General features: G+C 41.8%; 1 protein-coding gene across 4 annotated transcripts in view; it reads left to right on the top strand.

Moving 5' to 3' along the window:
* CADPS (calcium dependent secretion activator) overlaps positions 1-21,881 on the top strand; it is a 206,374-nt gene that overhangs the window by 144,861 nt on the left and 39,632 nt on the right. For 2 of the 4 annotated variants that reach the window (XM_059856710.1, XM_059856712.1), the window contains 4 exons: positions 5,559-5,665; positions 11,161-11,317; positions 12,292-12,433; positions 19,058-19,204. In XM_059856710.1, coding sequence (XP_059712693.1) covers positions 5,559-5,665; positions 11,161-11,317; positions 12,292-12,433; positions 19,058-19,204 — 553 coding nt within the window. The remainder of the gene's footprint in view (positions 1-5,558; positions 5,666-11,160; positions 11,318-12,291; positions 12,434-19,057; positions 19,205-21,881) is intronic. The other 2 variants (XM_059856711.1, XM_059856714.1) reach the window with 1 other exon arrangement.

Genomic DNA, 21,881 nt, shown 5'->3' with positions numbered 1-21,881 from the left:
TTGCTGATGATTTAGTAACCCCTGTAGCAGAAATCATGGTGCTGAGGTAGAAATACGTAGTTTGAAAATTTTCCAGTCTGTAAAGAACCACACACAATGAATTGTGTGCAATATCTATACCAGTGTAGCACAGATTTATCAGTATACCTGTTACTGCAGGCTGAAGCTCATTGCAAGCACAAACCCCGAATTTTTCAAGTAATTGAGCTTCTGCAAGTATTTTATGTGCCAGTATCATGCAGAAGCATAAAAACCTTTAGAAGAGTTTGTCCAGGAAAGCACTTTGAGGCAGTAAGAATCTGCTCTGATTTCAGTGATGAAGGTGTTTAAACCTTACTCATCTGACACACATGAGCAGCAAGCACAAGAGCCTTTCTGATAGTAAACTGGCTGTAGTGAAGGATCAGAGAGGAAAAGGACAGGGAAAAAAAAAAAGCCAAAGTGAAACAAAACCTGCCACACGCTGCAGCTGATCACGAGCAAGTGCCATAAAACCCATCCAGCCTCACACATCTCCCTTGCTCTGAGTGGAAGCTGAGCCACCCCTGAAAGGGACCTTACATGTCATCTCTGAGACCTGGACCTAGAGAAGTGTGTGAGCTCTAGTGCCTCATAGTGCATGGCTGTCACAACCCAATTTCTGTTTAAATTTACAGAGGAAATTAATCCCTTTCCTTAGCCAGACCTTAATATTTTAAATTTTCTTGCGATAAAGAGACAACAAAGAAAAGCATGACTTGGGGCTCACGGGTGTTCAGTGCCCACAGGAACAGAGAGAACTCTTCCCCTCCTTCACCTCCAGGTGGTTCTGCAGCCGTCATGCAAGAGCCTTGAATTTGGGTCTGAAAAACTAAAATGTGTGAAAAGAGCTGAATATTTGTGCAGATTGGGCCAGATCAGAATTATATCAGGAGTTTGTTGCTTAGCCTGCTCCAGTGCCTTGTGGGAGCTTGTTTCCAAGAGCGGGGGGTGGTGGGGGGATGCCAGGAGCAGGGTAAGGTGTTGGAGGGGTCTCTCACAGGCCCCCCAGAGAAGTGAGAGCCACCCTGGGGCACTGTGCTGACAACTGCACAGCGGGAGCCTCCTCCAAGCTGTTCTGTACGCGCTGCACCAGCGACTCGTGAAGATGCTGCTGTATCTCTTGCCTTTTCCTCCTCCTCTTTCTCTATTAATGACTTTTCCCTAGGACAGAAAACACTTGTGCTAATCAGGCCCGTTCAACACTCTGGAGTCTGGATGTCTGTGAAGCCTAGGAGATATTTTTGGATGGGTAGCTGTTAGGGATGCAGGGGCTGGACTCCACATTTAAGGATGCTTGAGGGCTGCAGTGCTGACGTGTGCAGTGGGGTGAAACTCAGATTCCTTTCACCTTGGCTTTGGTACTCTTAGGAAGAGCTCTCTCTCTTTGATACCCCCAACTTTGCCACCCAGCAGACTCCCCTGGGTGGCGAGGGGCTCCCACCCTGTGGTTGCCAGACATGGGTGGGAGAAGATGTGCAGTTCCCTCTCCCCACCATCCCTTCCCATCCAGAGACCTTGGCACAAACTGCTCTCCATAGCAATGGGCAGTAAAATACTCTTCCTACATTTGCATATCAAACTCAGGAGTAATCAGTGAGTAGCCAAACTGAATTCTTGCTAATGTTTTAAAGCAGAGTAAAAGTCATTAGGCCAACGCCCAAAAAAGCAGTTATTTTTGTCACTTGAGGCTGAGAGGTTTGTTTCTGGGGACAAAGTAATCATTGGTAAATGTTGAACAAAGATCAGGATTACTCCAGAGATGAATGAATAGATTTGCTTTTCCTGTTGTAAGAAAACAAGGAAAAGAAAGCCAGTAGCTTGAATCTGAGAGTCTGAATTAATTATTACACAGCTTAAAAGACTAAAAATGTGTGTGTGTGTGTGTGTGTGTGTGAGCGTGTGTGCACTGTGTGTGATTTTATATATGTATGTATGTGTATCTATCCCTGTGTATGGAGAGGGACACTAACCTAACTCATACTCCTTAATGGTTTACTCGAATATTCTTTATTATACTTTGATAAGTGTTGTAGTTCTGTGAGAAATAAAAGCAATCAGAAATCTCCAAATCTCCTTTGCACAAGCCAACTGATTTTTTTTTCCCCCACTGGAAAATGCAAGCAAAATGGCAAGGACTTTTGGCAATAGAATGTCCAGATAAATATGCCAAATTCCTTGCAAATGGCATGATTAAAAATAGTCACAATGCTGCTAAAAACTGTTATTAAAAGGAATAGAAACTATTGTGTTAATATATTCACAGCATATAATTTATTCTCTGGGTGTATGTAAAAGGAAAGGCTATTTTCTTTGAATTTTTCCTATGCTGATATTGTAAACTATATGACAGATGGGTCAAGTCCTGATTGCAGTATTCTAACATTTGGAATAGCAAGTAACATATTTGATAGAGCTGGCAAGTTTTTATATATGATTCAACCCAGAATATAAAAGCCACTAGAATTCCAAGTTGAAAATAATTAAATGAGCTGGAAACGATCAGGAACCACACATTTTTAAGTGACAGATTTTTTTACATGTTTAAATTGCACAAGAATATTTTATAGCTCCCTTTAACCAACAGTGACGTTTAATTCTAAAATGTGTAATTGATATTTGCAAAGCAATTAATTCCTATGGCTCATTATTCTGTTGCTAAACGTGCCTAAGCATTGGGGAGCTGACTTCAAGTTGTGTTTTTTAGTTCACCTTTTCTGAATTCCAGCGTTTTAGCTGAATTAACCCCTCTCAGTCTCCTCGTGTGACTGCACTAAGTGTGGTTTCATACTTGCACTGAATTTTTAGCTTTCTGATTGCATGGTGCTGTAGGACTTTTGACTCTGCTGACTTCTAGAATACGTGTTGTCAAATGGTGTCATTACCGTGTAATACCCCAAATTCCAATAAGCAAAAACCCAGCAGCTTATTCCATTTGTATTCGATCATTTCTGCTTATGTTCCTTTTGAAATTCCCATCTTTTTTGTCACTGTTTATGAAGTCATTTGTCTCTTTACTTTTGGCGTCTCTCTCTCCGTCACGCACCACCAGCCCGTCCGCCCAAGCCGAAGCCGCCGGCTGGGCCACCATCATCTCCTCAAACGCAGACTAACATGATAGATCATATGCTCAAAGGCATGGCCAAACAGCCGCCAAGTACTGTAATAGTCTTCCTTTCTTTTATTCAGTGGGTTCCTAGTCTAGCAGCCGCTCGTGTAGCAGTAGAAAGCTAGTCCTCGTATGCAGCTTTATACATACAAACCACCTAGCGCGACGTGGTAGGCTTTAGAGATTTAGAGGTAGCATTTATTTCAAAATGTCCACATTTTTTTGTCTAGCAATGTCTGACATATGCAACATTTTCAAATATCAACGTCAGCACAAAATAACATTGTTGTTGCATAACATTTTGCATGGAAACTATAAATATGTATGAGCTTTACATGATGTTGGATGAAATGTTTGATAAGTATATCGTATACGTTTCATGTAACTGTCAGTGCTCCAGCTATCTTAGCAGAATATTCTGATGTATAGTAACTTAACCAGGGAAATATTTAAAATAAGAAGGAAAAAAATTAAGATTGACATCTGCTGGCTGCCAAAGTTATATAAGCATCAATATTTTCTTTAAAGACAGCATCTTTGAGCAGTTGTTCTTATTAACACTTTTGTCTTTTAGTTATATTTGAGAGCAGATCAATGTTGCAAATGAGAATGGGCCTGATGCTGCACTGATCAATGGAAAAGCTTCCCTTTGGCTTTGGAGGTGCAGAAACAACCAGATCTTACTGAGGGACCTGTCTTTGGGCTCCCTTTGCAAAAGGAAGTGGTTTCTAATTCTTGTAGCCATTGAGGTGCTGGATAGTGTAGGACAAAGACTGAGAAGTTAACCAGGAGCTTTCCAATTTCAGTATTTGCTCAGTAAATTATATTAAAGGGAACCTTGATTTTTTTTTTCTTTTGTTGGTTTCCAATGATACAACAAACAGCAACAAAACTAGAGAAGAAACACCCACGGCCCTTATCTGTGCCATAAATCAGTAAAACTGTAGAGTTCATTTGTATGATGCTTTACCATCCCTCAGCCAAGCTGAGCCCCAACAAGGCCAGACTCCAGATTGCTGAGTTCCTCCAAAAACCAGCCACATTTGGGACTGTCCTGAAACATATGGCTTTCATTTTCATGGGAGCTGTGTAACCTGTAAACAGGTATTCAGGGAAAACTAGGGGCTGGCAAGACTTTGAGGGGGAGAATGAAGTCCTGTAAGCTCCCTGAGCCTTCAGCAAGGCAGGGATTTCTCCCTGGGTGACCCAGTCAAGCAGAACAGGCCACCTTGTGGAACCTCAAGCTTCTGTCCCACCAGTAAACAAGACCAAAACACTAGGGAAAAAACAGGGTGTGTGGAAGGCTGGAGCGAGATGCCCTGTGAATACTTGTCCTGTTGGCATATGGATCCCAAGGGGGCAGGTCTCCCACTCCACTTCTGCTCCAAACAACCATCACAGGGAGAGTTTGCACACCCCAGGGCAGTGAGCTGCCCTTTGATACCATGGAGAGGCCAAGATACCTATGGATGCAGAGGTATGGACTGGCTGTGTAGTGAAATGCCTCTCTTTGCCCTTACTGCTCAGGAGAGCTGGGGCTGGGACCTGGGTGTGAGCCAGACAGACATGTCTGTGGTCAGGTCTGTGAAAGCTGTCGTTCAGGGAAATTGTGGCTATTTTCTTTTCCTCTACATTATTTCTAATGAAATGCTCTAAATGCTCCATATTGTTAGCACCTCCTATTTTTAATAGATTATTCATAATATAAATTACCTGGAAGAATATAATATAATTATTTTTTAGACTTTTCAGAAAACACTGCAAAATAACCTAGGTAAACACCAAGCTCCAGGATTTAAACTCTTTGGTTTGTTTTGCGGGGTTTTTGTTTTAAAGTTGTGTCTCTTTTCCTATATAAATCTTACCCATGAGTGTGGGATTTTCACTTTTCACTCCCTCCAGCATGCATAACTCCTGACCCTTGTGGAGTTAAATCCTGGAGCAAGATAGACCTGCGAGTTTTGCTTTTAGAAGCAGGTGACATTTAAATTGCTCGAGTCTGACAATTTATTACAAATGCAGACAGATTTGTTTGAATTGATCATCTTAAAGAATTTTTAAATAATATAGATATGATTCCTATAATAGCATCATCTACATCGAAGGATACATGTTGTTCATACATTAGTGGCCAGATGCTGTCTTTAGGGAATGTGATGTTCTTATTTGAGCTAATAAAGTGCCACCATAAAGCAAACCAACTCTGACAGTATTGTGAAATTTGGAGCTGGAGCACTGTATTTTCATAGTATAATAACGAATGGCTTTCTGGTTTGCTCAGTACTAATTATATAAGCATTTAACATATGCATGAAAAGATCTTTAAAGCTGCAGAATATTATGGGTTTTTTTTTTTTAACCTCTAAAATAACTCACTGTTCGTCTAGCTTTTCACCCTGCCTTCCTTTTAACTTGAGTTCTTGTACTACAGAGAATGTAGGCCGGTTAGTCACACCAGCTAAAAAGTTAGAAGATACAATACGTCTGGCAGAGTTGGTAATTGAAGTCCTACAGCAAAACGAAGAGCACCATGCAGAGGTGAGCAGCGTCCCCAGCGAGGTCGTGTCCCCCCAGGTCTTCCACAGGATCTGGTGGGAGCTTTGTATATTTGTGTGATGTCTTCCCAGCTGGTGATGGGTTATCTTTTTTAAAAGCTGAAAGTACACTGGAGTACGATGAAGGCAAGGTACACTTTGGGAGGAATGTGTTTTCAGAGGGGAGGGAGGGCTAAAGGATGAATTAACTGAGTTGTGCTCTCCTCGATGTCAGTCTCCAGCCTTTCTGACAGGGCCAATCTGCCCCAAATGTTCACCACCAGCTACCTGCAAGAGCAAGCCTGTTCACTTTCCAGAAAGGTCGTATTTCCAAATCATGAGCTGTGTTGTGTGCCTCCAGCCGGCATGGGCGGGGTCCCTGCTGCAGCTGCTGCTCCTGCTGTCCGGAGGGGAGCAAGGAAAACCGCAACAAAACAGAACAATTCTCCTTTCTGCCCCTTTGTGAGAATTCAGGTTGTTTCCAGGGGTCTCCCTGGGCCTCTCCAGTACATGATTAACTCACCTGGTTTCCTGTTGGCCTCTTCTGCCTTGGCTTATTGGTAATACCTCAATTACTAGTCACTGAGGTTAGGATGAGCTATGCTCTGTTACTCATTGTCTGGGTTACCTAAGGCCTAATACAACCACTGTTAACTCTTTGAAGCACCTTAACAGAAAGAATTGTGTATTAAAACCACTGAAACCATGTCATAGTCAGATATACACCAGAAAATCATGAGGCTTGGTTCTGGAAACACTTGGTCCCACAGGCAGCTGGCATGGCTGGCTGTAGTCCTGCTCTCAGCACGTCAGGACATTTCTCCCTGAGCAGGTGATGTTGCATACCCATGTAAGTATTTGCAGGATTGAGCCCTGAGTTCTCTGTAAATCTGGTGCTCTTGAATGCGTACTGAAAAGTTAATAATTTTAAAATTCGGACTGAACAGTTATTGTTTATGACTGTAGTATTGTTGCACTCTTTCACTATTTTCTCTTTTCCTTCTCATTGATATATATATATAGATATACTCAATATTTTGCATTAAGAGCATTTGATAAATAATTTCACAATCACCTAAAAATCATTCCAGTGTGTATTAAATATGCAGTATAGTTTTACTTATTGATAATACACAGCAATCCACAAAACCCAACTAACGCCTGATTACATATTTAAATTTCCTCCCTGTTTCTCTACTGTTCATTCAATCTTGGATGATCCTGGCAGGGGAAAGAGGTATGTGACTAAACCGAATGAAACGAGTCACTCCTGTCATATTCCGTGCATGCCCTCTCAGTGCCATGTTTCCTACTGGGATTTTACCCTGGTTGCCCTCGCTTCCGTAACTTTGACCGAGGAATGTAACAGCAACTTTGGGTCGGCTGCTTGCAGAGCTGGTAGCCTGACACAAGAGGGTAAATGTGGCATAGCAGTCCAGTCCATGCATGCAGCAATGGGTATATTTTACGAGCGCTGCAGTTACATCCCAACACAACCCTACCTGCCTGGACTCGCTCCTCAGCCTGTTGTTACCTGTTGTTTGCATTCACCCAACCTCTAGTACACTGTGGTGGAGATGGACTAAGTACTACACGAGTGCCTAGAATGGTAGTGGTCTTCCTCTGGTTTTGTCTGTATGTGCCTTGTACTGGATATACAGTATTTATATGTAGAGAGAGAATATATGGGGTGAGGAGTGAAATAAACCTCCTTTTTACTAAAGCAAGGGGTGCTTGAGAGCACTATGCTTGTGCAAAAACTGTTTTATTCCACTCTTCACCAGCACAGGCTGGATGTACAACCAGCTGGGAAGGAGCTGTTTTTTAAAACACAGCTTATTTTGAAAAGAGGAAGCAGTTGCAGGACCAGTCACACTCAGCCAGCCATGCTGCCAAGATCCTCACATGATGAGGAAGGCTCAGAACTGTTCTCCAGCATCTCTTGTGTCACAAGGTTTTGATTAGAGACAGAAGGTTAATGCCAAGACAGATAGGAGGCATCCCTGTCCCTTGTTCTGAACGGTGACGTGGAAGGATGAAATCCCTCTCCAAAAGCCCAGCACACTGTCGGTGCATTTTGAATCCCTGTCCTGAGGGTGGCTGTGGCATTTCAGCAGTGCACAGGCAGTTGGCCAGCTCTCTGCGCACTTTGAATTGCACCCAGGGAAGAGAGAGAAGAGGCTGGGTGGTTTATCACTGATTTTTATTATGTGTTGTAGCCACATTACACTGTCACTGTGCAATGAGCATTGCTGAGGTATTATACTTTATTTTTCTCTCTGTATAATTCCAGCTGACTTTTTTTATATGTTGCCACTCACCTGGAGAAGGCTTGACCTGCGAGGTGTGACTCTTTGGTCTACTTCAGTTATTCAGTAGAAAATTAAGTTGCACTGCTTACTGAAGAAATGCCTTACTTTACTGAAAAGCAATAGTTTTTGCAATTAACACATGCCCCTTTTTTCCCCATGTGGACATCCAGGCAGACTCCCTAATGAGAATGTAGAAAATAATACTCAGAGCATGTTCAAAAATCATTACAAGAGGTGTATCATGTCTAGTCAGTTGGGTTTGCTTACCCATTAGAAGGAAGCAGTGCAGCACAGGCAGAAATAGCAGAGTCTGTGTGCCTATGTCTGTAACCTGGGAACAGGAGGTCTCTGGCATTGTATCATCTCTCCCATCAGATGTCTCCTAGCTCCCTTTCCCTTCTCTGGATGACTGATGACAAATGCCAGAGGCAATGCCATTCACCTGTTTTTAAATTTCTATTTTCTCTCTCTATGTATACATATGTGTATATGTATATATGTATCTTAACTCCTTGAGGTCATACATATATACATGTGTATCCATGTGTAAAATATACAATAATAGGTGTGTTTGGCTAGAAAGCACACTTTTCCCCCCTTTACATTATTATTTAAGCAAAGCAGGTAAGTAGATGGTAAATAAATGAAATGTTACCATCTTGAAAAAGGTTTTCTAAGTATGGTGTTACCAATCCTACTTACAGAAATTAGGGAGGAGGTTGAGGATCCTGATAGAAGTTTGAGAATTACAGAGTTAAAATTTGACTTTTCAAGCAAAAGGAAAACTGTTACTGATTTGGGCATAATTTTTTTCCACCAATGATCATATGCTTTTCTTTTTTTAAAATAGCTCTTTTTTTCCTTTTTCATGAAAGCAGGTTCTTATTGCAGGACTCTGAAGTGTTTATATTGCGATTTGTTACAGAAGACATTCTTTGGCCTCCCCTCTTTTCCCTCCCCCCCAAATGCCGGTTGCCATCAGTCCTTGGTAGCGGTTGCTCCATGCCTGCAGACCTGGGGCAGTGTTGGGTGGGTGCCAGCATGGCAGGCTCTGGGCAGGCAGAGGCACAGCCAGAGAAATCACATCAGAGCAAGGACAGCCCCTGCAGCCTCCCTGAAAACCACAGCCAGGCCTTGCTAAGATAAGAGGACCCTGCACAGCCCCGCTGCTCAGCAGCGCTCCTTTCCCAGCCACCTTTGTGAGCAGGTTGGAGCAGGCATCAGGAGCACACCAGCCTCTTGATGGTTTTGGTTCTTCTGTGGTCTCTCAGTGGTTTGATGCCTCCCAGCATGGCACTCACTGCCATTCAGCCCTGTGCCTGGCTGGACACCAGTACCAAAGGTGGAGAAGCACTGAAGAGCCACTGCCCCACACCTCAGCCCCACTCAGGCTCCCTCACCTTGGCTTTGGCTTTCCCAGAGTGACAACTCTGCAGACTTCCAGGGCCACTGTCACCTCTACCACTTCACCCCCTGAGCATCCCCAGGCAGGAGATGCTGCAGCAGAGCTGGGCACCTTCCTCCTTGGGCCTGAAGCTGAGGACAGTCTGCAGACAAAGGATTCTGCTGTAGCCACCTTGTCCCCATGCCATGACCACTGGGACACTCACCTGCAGGTGCTGCTGCTTCAGGCATGGGCAGACACTGAAGCTGTGCCTTCATCTTCACCCCCATTACAGGGCAGGCCCAATCCTAAGATTAGTTTGGGGGTCATGTGGTTATTTTGGTTATTTGTTTTACATCTTGGATGTGCTCTGGGAAGAGACTGCCGAGTGCAGTGCCCAATCTATCCATGCCTTCGCATCAATTTTTTATCAACTCATGGAATAATAGCAGGGCAGTGTCAGTCTGCTTTATATTTCAATGGATTGAATGAGTGGAAATGGTTCCAAAGACCCCTCTCCACTATCACTGGCAGCTAAGTCTAGCCAAAACAGGAAAAACTATGGCAGTAACCTGTTTCAGAGGTGCTGTTCCCTCTCCGTGACCAGGTGAACCAGTAGCTGGTGTTGTGCTGTGCACATCAGTGAATCAGAACTGAACCCTGAGAGGGTGAAACCCCATTCTGCTTAGTCATGTCTGCAAAAACATGCAAAAAATGCCCCTCCCTGACTGGCAATTCCTCTTCAAACCGATTCCTCCATTCCCAATGTCTTCCCTTTCATTTCCACTTTTGTGCCTAAGCTAGAGGTTTCTTTTTCTTGCCAAGTGCCACAAAGCTGTTCCTTAGCTCCTTTAAGTCACTGAGTAATTTCCTATCACTTCCAAATGACAGCACATGGTCCTGTGGACAGCTGTTCTCATATTGCATGTTCCCAGCCAGAGGTGACTACTGAACACGCATGCATGCATTTGCAGCATTCACATCTGAGCCATGTATGATGTGAATGTCACCTCAGAGAGCCCGCACAGCGAATTTTAAGGACCCATGTGCATGAGAATGAGTTACCTCACTGATATTTTTTTGGTTTTCAAGTTTAGACATATGTTTTTCCTGCCTCTGTGAAAATATAGGCTTGCCGTAGATATCTTTTCTTTTACCTTGGCATGTTGATAGTAGAGCTTTGTAATGGGTTCCTAATCAGTAGCATCATGAAGGTGGTAGTGTGTTAGATAACCATGTAAAATGAACAGTGCTGTAATAACTTTTACTGGTGATGTTTGAAATATCTTGAAAACAGGTTGTGAATGACTTAGGACAGATTTTAATGTCTCAGGCTTCTAGTTTTTCAAGACAAATGCAAGTACTGAATCCAAGTAGAATTTAAGCTGTTGAAAAACACGTCAGAAAACCCACAAGCGCAGTGAAGAAACTCCCAAATTTCTGTACTTTAGAAATAAGAATTAGTTGATTTTTTTTCCCTGATAATTAGCATCATTAATGAAGTCATTTATTGTAAATTGAACAGATGAAACTTTCTCTGCTACATTACAGCTGCGTACCTTTACAGTGGAGCTCTGAAGAGACCCTCTACAAGAAAGCTTTGTGTTAGAACAGCAGTGCCTAATTCTGTGATTAGCACTGCCCGTGCAGGCTAGCACTCAAAGCACTGTTCTCTTTACAATAAAGGTAGTTTCCATGAGATGCACCTTTTTTTTCTTTTTAAGATATGTGGCCTAACATTTTTATTAGAGCTGTATTAGAACTAATACCCATCTTTATTATCTTTTTCTGCCAACTCTGAAGGCCTTTGCTTGGTGGTCAGACCTGATGGTTGAGCACGCGGAGACCTTCCTGTCGCTGTTTGCGGTGGATATGGACGCAGCGTTAGAGGTGCAGCCCCCAGACACCTGGGACAGCTTCCCGCTCTTTCAGCTCATTAACGATTCCCTCCGTAGTGACTGTATGTATTCTGCATTCTGATCATTCCCTTTTCAGTGGGCTGCTCAGGTTACTGATAATGCTTTCAGCCTCTCTTTACTGCACAGAGAACTGACATGGGTAGAGATTTACAGATTTACAAATTCCTTTAGCACCAGCTTGATTTTATTGCGTTGCCACTAGAAAAGAGCACACCCCTTAAATCACTGCAGTCAAAGGTGGGAAGTTGAATTTTTATTTGCTTCATCTTCTCAAGTCTCTTGGTAATGGCTGCCCGATAAGCAGGGAATTAGGTACTCTGTATCCGTCATTAAATGTGTGTATTGTTTTATACGTGTGTACTGCATTTATTTAGCATGGAGTAAGCCAGTCCTTGCTTTAAGATTTTATTGAAGGGAGGAAAATATTAAAGTAAATGGAAGCAGAAGTAGTTCAGAAGAATAGTGCTTTGTGAAATAAGACAATTCTCCGAAGCACTTGGGCCCATGCTTTCAAAACCCATGTGAGGATTTGGCACTTTACTGGGTAGTCCAACCCTCCCTGGGGAGCTGGTGGCAAAATTGGCATTGCCTTAGCAAGGTCCTAGACCAAGACCCCAGCTAGCTTTCTAAGACTGTGTGAAAAAAGCCAGGGACTCATCCTCAGAAAGCAAGTTCCAGAATCATGGTACTGAGCAAGCAAAGAAGAAATTATTTTCCCACCTGCTAAAGCCATAGTGTTTGCCGTGCTGTGTTTCTTACACTGATTTTATTCACAGGAAGTGATAATGTATTTGTAAGTTTTACATTAATGAAAAAGAAGGTTCATTGTCTGTTTATTTGTTTGGAGTAAGAAGTCATTCCTGCTGTCTGTGTCATGAACTCTGGCTCCTGTTATGTTCTTGAAGTTTTCCTGTTCACTGACAAATTCATTGTTTGATGAAGTGCCACGCTGTGGTTTGTTACAGAGGTTGTAGTAACAGTAGTGTCTTACTATACTTTTATTTATCTATTCTAGATAATTTGTGCAATGGAAAATTCCACAAACACCTCCAAGACCTGTTTGCTCCACTTGTTGTTAGATATGTCGATCTGATGGAGTCCTCAATTGCACAGTCAATTCACAGGGGCTTTGAGCGGGAGTCATGGGAGCCAGTAAAGTAAGGAAACCTCCTTTGATACAATCGGAATTTGGGTGCAAATGGATGGAGATTCATATAGAGGTGAATTAGCAAACGTTAGACTGGACATGCAGAAACTGCTTTAAACGTTCTAGTTTAATGCTATAAATAGGAGGCCTGATCTCTTCAGGATTTTCAGGTTAATGAGGGAAATGGTATTGGCTTTTTGAAATGCATCACTGCCTCAGTTTGAACCGTGTGCTTTTGAACAGGGAAGCATGAAAATGGGAAAACCTTCTTAACTGCCATGGCTTTTTGGAACCCATTCTAAAAGGCCTTTTCCAATGCTGCTTTTGAACTCACATAGCTCCTTTTCAGAACAAAAAAAATCTCGCTTCACTGTGTTCAGTTCCAGCCCTATAACCCCTGTGAGTCATTGCTGTATTTATTCTCAACACTCATTTTTTTCCACCCACCCTGTGGGGGGGATACTGCAATGTGTGCCTCTGGCATCAGCCCCATGGCTAGTGGCTGCACATGTCCCCCTGTCCAGGGCAGCTCTGCCAGTCCCAGCTCCTCTGCCTGTAGGATTAGACGTGCAGAAACCCAAGTGAAACATGGGCAAGATGACTCAAGCATAATAATTTCTTACATTTGGAAAGCTAGGAGTTTACCAGCAAGAAACTGGGAGCCTGAGAAAAACCCAAATTGAACTCAAGAGCTGGTGAATGATAAAAATGTGACATGTGCTTTGGATTACTGTTGTTATTTCACAGGTTTTGAAGCATTGCTGAACCCTGTCATGCTTGCTCTATAAAGCCAAATCAGATCCTACAAAGGGAAATAGCTAACTTTTCCTTCTAATAAAGAAACTAAAAGAGAAAGATGGACCCTTTGCAAGCAACATGAGTCTGGCAGTGCCTCAGACCAGGAACGGGGACCAGGTGACCTCTGGAGAGACTCTTCTCCTTGCTTTTTTTGTCATTCTCTAGGGAAAGTGAAATGGCACCGCACTCTCAGAGGTTGCTGTATAAAAGAACGTGTGGTCTTTCAGGGCTTTTCACACCAAATATGTTCCGTTTACAAGGAAAAGAGATTTTGTTCAGCAGCCAGCCTCCCATATGCAACCTGGAGTCTGAGTACCCAGGTTTTTTCCTTTCTTTCTTGTGCATCCTCAGCATCCGTAAGGATTCTGCCTGCCAAATCTCGGGCTTTTTCTTGACACCTGATCATCCCCTCTGTTTTGAGTGGGGTTAAGTGGCTGGCATTCAGGAGCCTCTCTCACTTTCCATTTGCTGTCTTTGGTCTGCAGGCTAACAGGATTAAAGATCCTAAAAAATCTTGTTTCAAATAAGCAGATGTGACCCAGAAAACATACAAGAAATAGATCTTTCGAGTAGGAGAATGCCATTTTTACAGCCACTCCTTCAAGCAGAATTGCACTTCGAAGTTAGCATTAACTTCAGTTTCAGAGCTCTGCTTTAGTAAAAAATATGTATTTCCTTCTCTGTTATGAAACAGAGGCAGTTAACTCTGTGTACCTGTCCACCTGGGTTAAGCACTCAATAAACAAATCATTCTGCTTTTTTTTTCTTTTATCAGAAGCTGTCATCTTTTTGCTTTTTAATTACTTCAAGGAGTTAACTATAGATGTCCATAAGTACTTGGACGTGCTACTTGCCTGTCAAAATGCTTTGTCCCTGGGTATGCCAGCATCTATCATTTCCAAGTTATCTCTGATAGTTATAAAAGATCTTTTCTTAGTTCTCTTGTGATGGTTATTCCCTTCTGGAGTTCCAGTTACAGTGTGCTTTCAGCATTGCATCTCCCAGCAAAAGCCCAGGATGGACTCTTTCTCTTACAGACTTGGGTATATAAAAGATTTCTTCCAGCAGGAAAGTGGGTGCTTTCCACGAGAAGCTTCTGTCCATCTGGTGAAAAGATGCACCATGGGTTTTTTTTCACGTGTTGATATTTTGTTCTTATGTCTCGCACACAAAAGTGTGAGTTGCAAACACTGGCTCAACGTGATGTGGCCCGGTGAAGTGAGGCACCAGTGAGTGCCAGAGGGTGGCACATACAGTGCAAAGGAAAAGAGGAGTGTCATTGCTAGGATCTTATGACATTTTTCATGTGCTATTCAGAACTAAATGTTAAGGCATCTTCATCTTTGCCTCCTGGGCAGACCACCTGCTCCTCTTTGTCTGATCGACAGGGAACTTGCAGAAAAATTCAGGTTAGAGACTTATTCTGTTTGACTTGCCCTCCTGTATCTACTCTGTTCTCACCCCACATGTCCATACTGTAGCACAGTTGAATTTGTGGCCATGGATTCTCAAATAGTTTGGAGCAGCCAATTCCAAACCAAATTGTGACCTTCTATTGACCCCTCTCCAGCAGAGCTTTTTTGGAAATCGGGAACACTGCAGAATGTTCTTCCACAGCTTTCCTCTGCTTTGGAGATAGACCTTCAAGTTGGCTAGCAAAGACAGATCATCAAAGCTGGCCATTCCACCAAGCTTGTTGTTGTCCTGGATCTCTACAGTGCATTATAAGAAGGAAATCTCATTATCTCCTCTTAACCAAGAAACTATTCTACAACACAGATTCTTTTGAAAGGGTTTCTCTGTACTTGTGTTTGAAATCAAGGCTGAAATATGTAGCCCTCCATAACCTGACCAGATGGCAGTTTGCAAGCATGTATTTCTTCTATTTTCATTGCTGAATACTCTGCACCTTATGCTCTGAGGAGTTAGGTATAGAAATCGCAGTGAGAGAGATACTGTTAAGTATTGAAAAAAATGGTGGGGGGAAAGCATGGACGTTATGTGCTCATGAGGGCTCTGTAATCTGCCTCTGCAGAGCTGCTGAATTTGCAGGGGGTCTGTGCCCTATAGCTAGAGCAGCTGGTGTGCTTGTATGAATCCACGCAGAGAAATGTGGAACACTTGTCCTTCGCACAGTCATCCAAGTATGCAGGATGCAGAGTAGGTCTGTTCTCTGGTGAGTTGAGAGGTCTTGGAAAAGTAGGGTTTGCAATGGGTTTTTTTCATGCTAGCTTCTCGGAGAGTGCTGATTTATCTCGCAGCCAGCTGACACGTGTGTGTGTGTGTCTCTGTGTGTGTGTCTGTGTTGAAAGATCTTTTTGAGCAAATGCTAAAGCTCATGCAATGACAGCTAATTTCAGTGGCTTGACTAGAACATTACTCATTGACCCAGGGCTCTCTCTACCGCTCTCTAGTCCTGGCTTTAGCATCTATTAATTGCTCACTAACCCTTTGCAAACTATTTATAAATGTATCATTAATATAAATGTCAGAAATTGAATAATATGATTATACTAATCATTTTATAAGGTTGTACAACTGCAGAATGATAGTGAAAAATGTTTCCCCTTAAAAGAAGCACCGCTGTAGTGAAAGTGAGTATTTTTGTTACTATTCTGGGTGTCAGTCACAGGAAGAGCACAGATTTGACTGCCTACTTCACTATCAAGCTCTTTGCTTCACATCAAGGCTTTTGTGAAAAGATTTGCTCTTGAGCATTTGCTCAGCCTCAGCAGTGAGGTTTCAAGTGTTTATAGTGATGGAAGAGACAGGCATTTGCGTCTTCCATCACTAAATCATTTCAGGCATCCTGTAGGAACTGAGCATTTAGGTGTGGCCAAGGGTCTCGTTCAGCTCTATTCTGAACCCAGGAGACAGCTCAGTAAAAATACTGTGATTTTTCTGCCCTCCTTACATTGCTAGGGCAGCTCTACAGGAGCAGCCACGGTGCAACTGGACGTGTTCCACCCAGTGCTGCCATACAGTGTGAGCACTGGGAGGTTGTGCAGGGGTACTGCCAGTCTGTTTGCACTGAGAATTTCCCAGCAGACAGTCCAGGTGAGGGCATTTGCACAGCTCACACACACAAACAGGGCTGAAGCAGAAGACACCAGGAAAACAAGTGGTACAGCTCCAGAGCTTGTGTCTCTCATCAAACGTATCAGCATCCAGTCCTGAAGCTGAGTCGTCTTAAATCAGACAGCCCTCATCTTGTTGATGCAAATGCCCACATTCCCTGCCTGATGGCTGAGGTTATATTTAGCCATCTATATTAAATAGGCATGGCTGGTTTCTAGAAACAGTTTCTCATCTTGGACCTGTAGTTTTATGGTCTGAACAATTGCAGGCTTCATGGAACATTTGTTGGTAATATTAATCATTTTTTAGAGGTCTCACTGCAACTGTTAGTCAGATAATTAGATTAGTTGAACCTGAAAAACTGTGCATGTCAATTCAGGAGAATATTTTTTTTACATTAGTTACTGTATGTTAACATAATATACTCCATTATTTTGCTGTTTTGTTTTGTTTTAAAAGTACTAACTTATTCTTGTAACATATTCTTGCATCAGCAAAATAATGTGTTGTATAAAAGAAATATGTTTCCGTGTGAATATAGTATACTGTTTACTCTAGAAGTCATATTTTATTAATACAGTGTTTTTATTAATATAACACTGTCACTTCTTGAATTTTAATATTAAAACCAAAGGTCCTCTGATTTATGTATTTACCATCTGGCTAAGTTATTTAAGTTGCTTTTCCTTATACATTTATATGTTGTCCACCTCTTGCTATTTCTTTATTTATTCCATATCAGTATCTAACCACATGCACTGCCATTTCTGAAGATTTAACACTCTCTCAATCACTATGTAGTCTATGTCTCATTCAATAGTCATATCATCTTAGCAGCAGATAGAGTATGAATGGAAACAATGGACAGCTTTGTGACAGCAGTGAATTCTTGTCTTTGCCTGAAAAAGAGAACACACAGATAGCAGGAACTTAAATCTACTGAGAATCATAGAAATAATTAGAAATCAGAGCATAGTCGTGAGGGTTTTTTCACTAGAAAAAACTTTAATTTGTGATTTTCCTCCCCAACAAGGGATTTTATTCATAAAGAATGAAATCTGTTCCCTAGCATTCACCAGCAATGAGCTGGTGAGCTGAGCTGAGCTCTTGCAGAGATGTGGTTCACATCGTCTGATGCCTTAGGAAACATTTATTCAGGCAGTTCAGTTCCACTGCTTTGGGGGTTGATATATAAAACTTGCAGTAAGAAATGAAGTGCTAAATATGTCTCAGGGAAGTTACTAGGATTTTAATATGCCTTGAAAGACATAGTGTATAATTTGATAGTTTCACAGGAAAACAGATAATGATGTCTGTAAAGTAACTCATTTAATCCAGAGAAATGGGAGAGACCTCCAAAGGTGCCATATCCTGATGCAGTCTCAGAGCAGGCAAGTTTGGATGCTGAAGACGTGCCTGTGTGCATCAATAAAAAAGCTTTCAGCAGCTTCAGCAGTACAGGGTGAAGTTGAAATCCTGAATTTCTAATCCCATTTTCACTTAGTCCAAGTAACAATCTGGTGAAAACAGTGTCAAAGCATCTGGTTTTGTTCCTCACATGGGACTGTAAAACCACCTGTGGGTTGTGTACCAGGGGGTCAGTGTTCCTGGGAGAGGGCAGAAATGAGGCGTTTTTCTGAAACTGGCCTCTCTTCTGAGAGTCAGGTAATATGTGAGTTGGGTAATTGAGCTCTGTGTTTTGCTCATTCCCAGATCTCCTGATGTTTTCATTTTGCATGTAGAATATGACTGTGATGAGATACTCATTAAAACAGAATTAGACTAATTACAAATCTAGAGACATAGTACAATGAAATATGTCAGGGTGCATTCCAAACTTTGGTCATGCAGTGCTGTTACATGCACCTTGTTCCAGGAGAGAATCTTGCATTAAATCAATACAGCTGTCCACTTTTTAAAGATCTCTATTTGCATAACAGTGGCACATCTGAAAATACTGATTGAAGTCATGCTGCCCAAGTACACATGCTTCATATTAACTTTTTAGTATCTTAATCACCTCATGCCCCCCTTCCAGCCATGAAACAGTCACATACTAGTCCTGGATTCATTTACAAAGTGCAGTTTATGCACTAATAGTGGGGCTGGGCAATCCTTTGTTTTGCACCCAGGAATTCAAAGGAGGATCAGGGCACAGTCTTTACAGAGGAAGAACCTTGTAGTTCACTGTCTCATCACTCCAGATTAGCCCATCTTTATTTGTGGAGGGTCTAAGACAGAGAGGTTTTGCAGCAAAATTGCAACTCCATTGAGCTTGGTGGCAAGAAAATCTCTTATGGCTGGAATTCCAGACTCTATTATTTCAAATTCCAGTCCCATAGCAGACCTTGTAGTTTAGTACTTCCATTGAGCCTGTGTGCGTAAGAACTAAGACTCTTCCTTAAAAGAGAGATTTTTTGGAAGAAAAGCTGCTCTCTGCACTCTGAAAAGGTATCAGGACTTGAAGGTGCAGTTATTTTCACAGGTGTTTAAATTCTCTGTCAATTTTTGCCTTTGCAATTCTTCTTTTCATTCCGGTTTGCTTTTTTTTTTAAGGAATTTGAATTTTATAGCAGACTGAAAACACAGTACATTTAAGCTTTCATACTCATGCTTCTTTCTGAAATGTTTTGCTTTAGTTTTTTAACTGTCCTCATGCTGTGAACTTTGCAGATTTGTTTCTGAGTGTCATGTGCTTCTGCTACATCGGCATTGTCACTGTTATGGTATTTTTTCTTTCTGTCTGTTTCTTCCACAGGAGTTTAACAAGTAATCTGCCCAATGTGAATCTACCAAATGTGAATCTCCCTAAAGTACCAAATCTACCAGTTAACATCCCACTAGGCATCCCACAAATGCCTAGCTTTTCTGCACCGTCATGGATGGCTGCTATTTATGATTCTGAGTGTGTATTCAGTTCAAATTAGATCTCATTTAAATTTAAAGTAATCTTGGCATGGATATGTATTGTTTGTTTCTGTGCATTACATAAAACTTTAAAGAGTGATACAGTTAATTAGATGTTTTCTGAATGAGACACTAGTGAATTTCTGGCATGTGTATTTTGAGGGTTTTTTTGTATAAACCTTGAAAATTTGTCTCAACTCCCACTGAGAGTTTGAGCAAGTATCTTGCTTTACAAAATAGCTGTCAACAATGGGGTATGGTCTGAATAACATAGAAACCACAGAACTCACAATGTGACATTATGTCTCAGCAAAGAGTTTTGTCCAAAAGAGAAGATTAATCAATTTCAATGCCAGTCAACCAATTTCTGTGGACCAGATGTAGATCTAAAAATGAATTTTATTTAATGCAAGCTCTGCAATTCCTAGATAATTTTTGTCTTGACTTTGGTGAAACACTCTAAGAAAGAGGAGCACCCTGTAACAGTTATTATTCACATTGGGGATGCCCCAGAGAGCAATTAAAGCTCCATAGCCTTCATTACTGCCCAAATAATGCTATGACCAACTAAAGAAAGAGATTTTCAAAGTGAGTTTTAGATTATGGTTTGGGAAATAGTGTCAAAGCAGTCACTGTAGGAGCCTTGAGCTCTGTGCTCCCAGCTTCCTGTCTGAGTGTCCCAAGGTTTATGTGTGAAGCTTGGGGGGAACATACCACAGATCCTCAGCACAGATAAGGCACGTTCTCTTGTAGGAGATTTCTCACTGAGCAATGTGGAGGGTGGTACCCAGTGAGCTCAACCCAAATCTCATCATTTGAGGTAGCTCATCTCCCAAGATGTCCTATCATGGGAACTGTTATTTGTCCATTCTCCTTCTAAAGTCCTATAGAGTTATTTAGGGTTGGCATAGACTGGTGTCAGACAGCACTGTGGTGCTTTTCCTCTATCCTCTCACTTAATAGCTAAAACTGAAGAAGTCACCCAAGAATCTCCTGTTCACTTTTACTGAAACACCCTCAATTACATCTACACCTGGAGTCCACCAGAATGCCTCTGCCATTAGTCTGGCACAGGCAGGATTGCAGAGCACTGGTAATGAATGAAAGTAAAGAAAACACTGATGGGAGATCTTTTTAAATAGATTTAAAACCTTTTAAAATATTAGCATGGTTGTTTATGTTTCAAAGCCATACAACTCATATTCATGCTAAGATAGTTATTTTAAAGGCTAGCTTAGGCAGTTGTCTGTAAAGAGTACTTGAAAGTTTTAAACTTGCTCTGTGCATGCTTTGTGGTATTGCCCTTGAAAAGATAAGAATCATGTAATGACAGAAAATTGGATAATCCCTCTGAAAATGCTTGAGCATCAATGGTATATTGCAAGCTGCTGGTATGATTAGAGTAATTGTGGTGCTCACAAGCAAAATCCCAACAGTGCATTTTGGAAATTAATGTACTATATTGTTTACTTGGATGGAGCCCTAATCAAAAGTGAGAAAAAGACTGAGAATAATTCTTCAAAAATTTTGAAACCAAATGGATGTCATAATATTACTGCAGTAAATACCAATTATTGTATTTGTCCACATTAAATCACTTAAAATGTAAATCCATGCAGTTCCAAAACTGGGCTTAGACTGTTAAAGCTTGCTTACACCCAAGCACAGGTTTGAACGAAAAACTCTTGTGTTTTATGTGAGACTGTTGCCCAGATTGGTCCTCTGGCAAAAGCAAATGCCTGATTCTTTATCTTTTCATCTCCCTGGTTCCCTTTTACTCACCCTTCCCCTCCATCAAGGACATGTTACCTGTTGCTTAGTGTCAGATACGTTTCTCCTACAACCAAGACTATTCATTCTTTATCTTGTTGACTCTGCTAGCCCAGGCTCCCTCAGGACCCCTCTGGCATGTTGGGACTACAGTTCTCACCTGGGAGTAGCCCTGTTTGCATTAGTTCCCAGCTCCTCTAGCATTAACTCAATGCAGCTGGCATCTGTCACAATAGAAACACCCTCCCTCATCTGTTTCTATAGATGATGTCAGCACAAGTGGTAATGCATGGTGTGTTAAATATCTTATAAATTACTGTGTTAGCATTAGTGGTATGCGAGGAGGGGGTTGAAACTCTTGAAGCTCCCTTGGTAATTCTTCTGGAAAAAAAAAAAAAGTGAGGGAGAAGAAGAGAGGGAGAGAAAAGGGTTATAGATGCATAAATTTCTGTGCACAAACAGAGTGCAATTCAGTCCTGTATTTTTATTCTGTAAGTGGAGGTTTGAGATATAATTATACTGTGAAAAGAGCTGGTGTAGCTACACACTGCAGGACTAAAGACTTCCATCTGGGCAGGGGTGTGGGTACAAGAATATATGCTTGGGAAAGAAATTGAGAATTTTGTGGCAGACCAAAGTTGTTGCAAAATAAATTTTTAAAAATGTAAATTTGTTGTCCTGTAATTGCCTTTGCAAAGAAAAAGGTGCAGCAGTAAATCCTGCCGAAACTCCTGGATATGAGATGTACCCTTAGCTCAATTGACTTACCCCAATTTCTTTTCAGCTGTTCAAGAGATAAAGTGTGTCCTCGCTCACCACTTGTTAGCACTGTCCCTTACCTGGAAACGGGGCCACACTGGGGGGACAAGGCAAACTCAAGATATAATTTGGAGGAGGGAGAATTG

Source organism: Haemorhous mexicanus, chromosome 11, assembly GCF_027477595.1.
Source record: "Haemorhous mexicanus isolate bHaeMex1 chromosome 11, bHaeMex1.pri, whole genome shotgun sequence".
NCBI classification, from domain to species: domain Eukaryota; kingdom Metazoa; phylum Chordata; class Aves; order Passeriformes; family Fringillidae; genus Haemorhous; species Haemorhous mexicanus.
Note: the sequence above shows the minus strand (reverse complement) of the source record. Positions and strands in the feature narration are given on the sequence as shown.